The following is a 7,081-nucleotide window of genomic DNA, read 5'->3' as shown; positions in this document are numbered from 1 at the left end:
CAAGCATTAATTTACAGAGCATTTAATTACTCGGGCACTTATTATGTCTGATTAACAACCCTAATGATAATACACAGAATATGACATTGAAACCCTAAGGACAACTTGGTAATTTCAGAAGGAAAAAGTGAGGGTTGTTATACTCATCATTTACACACACACACACACGCATTCGGGAGGAAACCCTAATCGCATTACAGGAACCCGATCCTTTAACCATCCCAAGGGGCAGGCGGACCGAGTTTGAATCATGAATGGATCCGGGAGAAAACCCCCTGGTCCTTCGGTTGTGGTTACTTTGTTTTGGGTTTTATTGTAATCGGGGTTTATAATGTTTTATGTGTTTCGTCAGGTGGTCTTTAGTTCTTTGCATCGGGCCCGTTGTGTTTTTTGTTTGTTGTAGTAGTGGTTCTTGTGACTTTTGCATGTTTGGCTTCGATGCCTTGAGTTGTAATTGTTTAGAGGTTTTATCTTTTTGATGATTGACCTCGAGTTGTTATAAAAGTTTTATAGTTTTCTTTTAGAAAAAAATAAAAATAAAAATAAAAATATCTTCCCAATGAAATTCCAATTATCCTTTTTTTTTTTTTTTATTAGCTCTTTTCTACTATCAGAAAAAAAAAAAAAAAAAAATTTTTATTAGCTCTTTTCTACTATCAGGAAGAAAAAAAAAAAAAAAAACTTCCTTATAATTTTTCTGTGTAGATATTGTATAATCGGAGTAATCTATTGCGACTGTTACAAGACTTCGCACATAAGATAACAGCTTTCACTAAAAGGCAACAGAAAAAGGTAAAATCGAAACTTTTAAATTTTCAGAATCAATTTTATATTTGTATAATTACATACTTCACATTTGTCGCTCAATTTAAAACTGTAATTTTAAATTTTATAATTGATGTAAAAACCTAGGGTTTACATACCTAAATAAACATTACTGCACGTATATGTTTATGATGATTTATGCATCTGTACTAGCTTATTAGATTTCACCTTTCCTAAATGTGATTCAGATTATTATTGCTATTGTTGCTATTATTGCTATTAATCTGCATGTATTTTTTGTTTGATTTTGTAATGTGTTTGGTTATTTAGCTAGATTTGATTTTAGTCAACTGATTAGGCTGATGTTTCGGCACTTGGATTCGTAATTTTGCTTAGTAATTATAATCATTAGGATTAGGACTAGTGATGACTGATGATGTAATTTTATAGCTAAGTGTTACTACTGCATTATGTATTCAATGATCAAGTGTGTGCATTACAAAATTATAGCATGCTTTGTTGGTGAATTGTGTCGTTTTTCGTTTTTTTTTTATCTTGAATTGTAATTGTATTTGGATGTATGGAATAAAAGAAATTACATTTTAAGCATTTATCTTATATAAATATTGTTTACTGTTGTAGTATTCTAGAATATTAAAATGGAAGGGACAATTTTAACTCCTGATTTAGAAGGAATGAAACATGTGAAGTCTGAAGAAGAAGGGGAGATGCTTTTTAAGCCTTTATTGGATATATACGAACCGGTATTACTAGCTGCCGAAAACTCCCAAAACCAACTCGGCAACCTACTCGATTTTCCTTCACAAGCAGACGAGGTACCAACACCAACCTCGTCTCGAAAAAAAGGAAAAGGAAAAAGTAAACAAGCTGCGGACGTCGAACCGTCACAAGTTAAACCAAAGAAGGTCATTCCGAATAGCAATGTGTGGGACCTGGAGGACGAGCTTCGATTGGCTAAGAGTTGGAATGTCGTATCTGAAAATTCCGAGCAAGCCTATGCGGAAACCGGCTCATCTTTTTGGTATCTTGTTATGGATGAATACAATAGTCGTAACCCGCCATTCGTCCGTACAAAGGATGCGTTGAGTTCAAAATGGAAGAAGCTCAATACTCATTGCCAAAAGTTTGGAAACGTTGTTAAACGTTTACAAAAGGAATGGCGAAGTAAGGAAAGCGATCATGATTTTAGGATGCGGTGTGAGGGTCAATATAGGTTGGAGAATATGAAAGCGTTTACTAGTTATCATGTTTGGGACTTTTTAAAGGACAAGCCAAAGTGGTTACATCCCGATGCAGTTGTGATAGGTAGGCGTAACGCTGTAAGACGCCGCGATACGATCGATACTATCGAATCGGAAGATTTGAATGTGGACGAAGAACTAGAGGACGAAAACCCGAGTGGTGCTCTAATTAGTGATGATCCGTTGGCGTGTTCGATGGAGAAAGAAAGAAAAGCTAAATTTCAAAAAACATCGTCCGGTTCGGCCGCGTCTTCTCGGTCTTCGTTTGAGGATTCATTTACTTGTAGGTTTTTGGGCATACGAGAGGATATAGAAGGTTACTATAAACGTAAGGACCTTGAGACACAATTGAGAATTTTGGCTATCACGACGGACCACTTGCCGGAAGTCGATAGGCGCGTTATAGAAAAGCAAAAGGCTAGGATTCGTGCGAGGTTGGAGTCGTTGGAAGATGGATCGGGATCGGGAGCCGATATTTGATTATCTAGGATCATGTAACACCTTTTATGATTTGCTTCTTAGGACTTGTAATATTTTAAATTAATGAAAGTTTTTTATTTAGTGTTATAAAATATGTTACAGTATAACTTTTGTTTTTAAAATTATTTTACTTTGTTAAAAAAATTTAAAATATGTATTATTATTTTTTTAATCATGAACACTGAACAAGTTTGTACTAAGCTGAACTAGACACTCCTTGGTGCTGTAACAACCCTTCACACGCAAAAAACAGCGTTCACGTAAAACCAACCTGCAACAGAAAAAGGTGAAACCTGAACTTTCAATTTTCAGAATTTTCTTTTACATTCATGTTTTATATATTTAATCTTATTATGTAAGATTGTAATAATGATATACAAATGTGTATGAGTGTATCTGTCGTTCAGTCAGTTGTGCTTTTCAGATCTACTTAGCATTTCACACACAATTTAAACTGTAAATTTATAGTTGGTTGTAAATCTAGGGTTTTAGATTGAGATTAACATTACTGTACGTTTATGTTTATGATGATTTGTACATCTGTGCAAGCTTATCTGATTTCACCTTTGCCTATTGTGATCTATTTTATTATTGCTGGTGTTGCTATTAATCTGCATGTATTTTAGTTTGATTCTGTAATTTGTATGGTGATCTAGCTAGGCTTGATTTTAGTTTTGTGATTAGGTTGATATTTAGGCTGTTTCATAATGTTGTTTAGTGATTATAATAATCAAGACTAGTAATTACTGATGGTGTAACTTTATATTATGTTTTACTGCTGTATTAATTAATTATTAAAATTCTAGAATCAAGTGTGTACTGCAGAATTATAGCATGCTTTTTTTTTTTTTTTTTTTTTTTTTTTTTTTTTTTTTTGTAGGGACTAAAAGAAGTATATTTTAAGCATTTATCTTATGTAAATATTGTTAACTCTTGTAGTAATCTACTCGTAGAATATTAGGATGGAAGGGACAGTTTTTACTCCTGCTTTAGAAGGAATGAAACATATGAAATCTGAAGGAGGAGAGATGCTTTCCAAGCCTTTCTTGGACGTCTGCAAACAGTTATTACCAGTTATTGGTATGGTTTGGCCTTATTGATATGAACATTTTCTCTGTTATCATTTGTATATGTGAATTACATATTATATATCTGTAAATATACATTGTAGTTACTTCTAGAAGTTGAGACTTACATTATAGTTTTCTTATCTTTTTATAGATAACTTTGGAGCAGCCATGGCGCTTGTCAAAACTGATGTTGGTGGTAATATAACAGTAAGTACTCTCCTCTATATAGAATCATACATCTGGATGTCACATACTCACGTTAATGTTCCATTCATGAATTTGCGTTATTTGTTTATGGAAAATAAATGTTTTTTTTCCCAATCATGATTTTTTAATATTTTCGTATATCAGAACGAATACACAACAACAACAACAACAACAACAACAAAACCCAATCCCACAAAAGTGGGGTATGGGGGAGGTAAGATGTAGACAATCCTTCCCCTATCCTAGAATAAAGACTAGTCATTTCTCTACCCAGAGTGAAACACCCTAGGACTAGAGAAAGTCATCCCTCTCAATGTTCTATGGATAGAGATTGCTTCCGAATGGATCTCCGGCCAATAAGTAGATTAAAGAAAAATGTGAGACGCCATGAAAATGGTAAAATCAAATTTCCATGGGTTTTAAACATGCATGAAGTTCAATTTTGGCTCTACGCAGCAGTCAAGTCGCCAATTAATCGACGATTGTTGCTGACTCGATTAATAGAGCCACATATATCATCAGAACGAATAGATATTGTTATTCTCTTATTGAGATAGTTCTGCAACCTCTTTTTGTAAGGAAACTCAAGAAATTTAGATATATGGGTTGAACTCAATTTTATTCATTGTTCATCATTACTTTCTGTTTGTGTATCTAATTCCCATTATTTGTGTTTTACTTTTTATCCTAAGAGAGAAGATACCTGATAAGGGTACAATGTACATATAAGGTTTGTTTTTTTACAAATTCATCTATCACTTGGACAAATTTCAAACATGCTGTCTCTTCATGTTGATCCATCTATCATTTGAATTTTTTTGGTTCCAGCATCTTATTTCTTCTACTTTAACCATCACAAGATGGTCTAGTGGTTGGCGTTCTTCTGATAAATATGGTTATAAAAATCGGTCGTTGTAGTCCATAAATAAGAATCAAACTTTATCAGAGCTTGCATTTGATGCCGTTGATTCAATTTCTTCATCAGTGTTAGCAATAAATTCTAAAAAAGTAGCTTCCTTACTTGGGGAGTACTCGCTCGTAAATTTTTAAGAAGAACTCCAGGAGTATGCGGATGTTGACCAAGTTTGACTTTGACCAATTTTCGACCGAATTTTGACCGATTTTTTGAGTTATTCCGAGTTTGGCCGAGTAATCCTGAGTTTTGACCAAGTTTGACCGATTAATCCGGGTAATTGGACCGAGTAATCGGTAGACATTTTTTTACTGAGTACGTGCCAATTACTCGCCGAGTACTCTCAAGTTCTGCAATTAGCAACACATCTTAAGGTGGTCACTGGTCAGGGAAAGAGTCAGAAACGGTCATGAGATAACTTTATTAGCCCGCGGATATCTAAGTAAAAATACTAGTAGCTTGAAGAATTAAACCTAGAAAAAATAAATATCTAATTTCTTCCTCTTGAATATGTGCCTACACATCTTTAAGCCTCTAATTTAAAGTTTGAACATTGAATATATATTCATCTCATATTCCAGAGGTTGGAGAACAAATATTTTTCCAACCCAGTGGAATTTCAGAACCTATACAACATGGTTAAAGTCGAGGTTGAAGCTAAGAAAGCAGACGAATCTTCAAGTTGCACCAATGGTCTGCTATGGCTAACTAGGTGACAACAACTAGCACACTCCTACTCTTATGGTTCTTCAAACAAACAAACAAATCAAAAACATCTTTCATGCTCAAAAGGTATATGTTTACAGGGCGATGGATTTCATAGTAGAATTATTCGTTAACTTGATGGAACATGAAGATTGGGCCATGTCACAAGTTTGTTCTGAAGCCTATACTAAAACCCTCAAGAAATACCATGGCTGGTTAGCCAGTTCAACTTTCTCGGTGAGCATTTACTTCTTAAAATTTAACCGTGACACAAATCGGTAGGGTATAATATAATCTCTTTCTAGGTTTTTCATTTCTTTTTAGCACGATTTAAAGAATTCTTCATTTCTAGTATCAAATATGTTTAAAAAACTAGGACGATCCAGCTTTTTATTATAGTTTTTTTGTTCTGGTTATCAAACAAAACCAAATTGACCCGTTTATGTATAAATGGGTTGAAAGTGCCACATAAAGATTCTTAAAAATGGGTACATTACTGGTAAGAATAATGAACCAAACACTTCTTTTATACACTTCCTATTTTTATTTTTGATCTATAAATTTCTTTTCCACATTATATTATGCTTCCAAGTAATTTTTATTTTTTATTTTATTATTATCTAAAATTGGTGTAACAGGTTGCAATGAAGCTTGCACCAGATAGGAAGAAGTTCATGGATGTTGTGGGTGAGAAGGGTGACATCAAATCTGATATTGAAAAATTCTGCGCAAATTTCCCACCGCTTCTTCAGGAAAATCACAAATTCTTGGTAACTTCGTCTCATTAAAAGGCTTTCTCATATATTGATTTGTGTTTAGTGTGCAGTATAATATGATTTTTACAGCAAATAACTTGTTTTGATTGTTTTCTGTGATTCTGTTTTGCAGGCTAGTCTTGGTCTGGATGAGATGAAAGCAAAGTAATAACTAATAAATTGCTGGCTGTACTTCAAATGCTCATTAGTGATGTGTTATGAACAAGAAGCTAAACACTGGTGCTAAACCCAACCACCCCCCCCTCTCTTTTCCTTTTACAAATCAGCTATACGTTTAATCAACATCAACATCTTTATAATCGTGTTTAGTTGGTAATGAACGTGACATTGGTTAGATATTCGATGGATATCCATGGATCCGATCTGCTAACAATATAATAAAGAGCATTTTAGTAATTATATGTTTATTAAGCTTGACTTTTTTTGTTCAAAAAAAGTTGCTTCAAATAATTTATATTTGTAGAGCTTAGAATTAATAAGATCTGCAATTTGTATCGCCCAACAATACTATTATTTGTTTGAGTTTATGAAAAGAATAAGCTTAAACTTTAATAGGCGAGCTTGTGTGCATGACACATTTGGATGGGCCCATTTGGGTAGGAAGTGTGCACTCAGCATACAGTGTCCCACTGATGTTTATTAAAAATACTAAAAATAGTACTCCGTACTAAATACAAAATATTTAGTAATGTATAAATTATATTATATTATACATAAATCTAACGGGGAATGATTCTCACACACTTTTTTGATCCTCACACACCAATTTAAAGAAATGGAGTATTATTAGAGCACTCCCAATGAAGACACCATTTCTTTCAGGACTAGCCAATCATTCGGCGTCACATCATCACTTCCATCTCAATTCCTTTCCAGGACTAAACCCAGGGCTAAACACTCCCA

At 33.8% G+C, this 7,081-nt stretch overlaps 1 protein-coding gene across 4 annotated transcripts; it reads left to right on the top strand.

Moving 5' to 3' along the window:
• The first annotated feature begins 675 nt into the window (after positions 1–675).
• LOC139876737 (glycolipid transfer protein 1-like) lies at positions 676–6,594 on the top strand. Of its 4 annotated transcripts, none has more exons than XM_071864114.1 (8): positions 676–792; positions 3,447–3,587; positions 3,729–3,784; positions 5,279–5,409; positions 5,504–5,639; positions 6,041–6,172; positions 6,291–6,342; positions 6,431–6,594. In XM_071864114.1, exons 2-7 carry the CDS (start codon positions 3,470–3,472, stop codon positions 6,324–6,326), a joined length of 609 nt encoding a protein of 202 aa, XP_071720215.1. In that variant the 5' UTR covers positions 676–792; positions 3,447–3,469; the 3' UTR covers positions 6,327–6,342; positions 6,431–6,594. The 4 variants fall into 4 exon arrangements, with proteins under 4 accessions (XP_071720215.1, XP_071720213.1, XP_071720216.1 ...); XM_071864115.1 differs by having other exon boundaries at positions 681–792; positions 3,461–3,587; XM_071864113.1 differs by lacking the exon at positions 676–792 and adding an exon at positions 2,765–2,793.
• The last annotated feature ends 487 nt before the right edge of the window (positions 6,595–7,081 follow it).

This window comes from Rutidosis leptorrhynchoides, chromosome 11, assembly GCF_046630445.1.
Source record: "Rutidosis leptorrhynchoides isolate AG116_Rl617_1_P2 chromosome 11, CSIRO_AGI_Rlap_v1, whole genome shotgun sequence".
NCBI lineage: Eukaryota > Viridiplantae > Streptophyta > Magnoliopsida > Asterales > Asteraceae > Rutidosis > Rutidosis leptorrhynchoides.
This window is presented reverse-complemented; position numbering and strand designations above follow the sequence as displayed.

What these genes read in the sequence shown, in the direction of transcription:
- LOC139876737 (XM_071864112.1), top strand. Translation starts at nt 1,425, where the DNA reads ATGGAAGGGACAATTTTAACTCCTGATTTAGAAGGAATGAAACATGTG.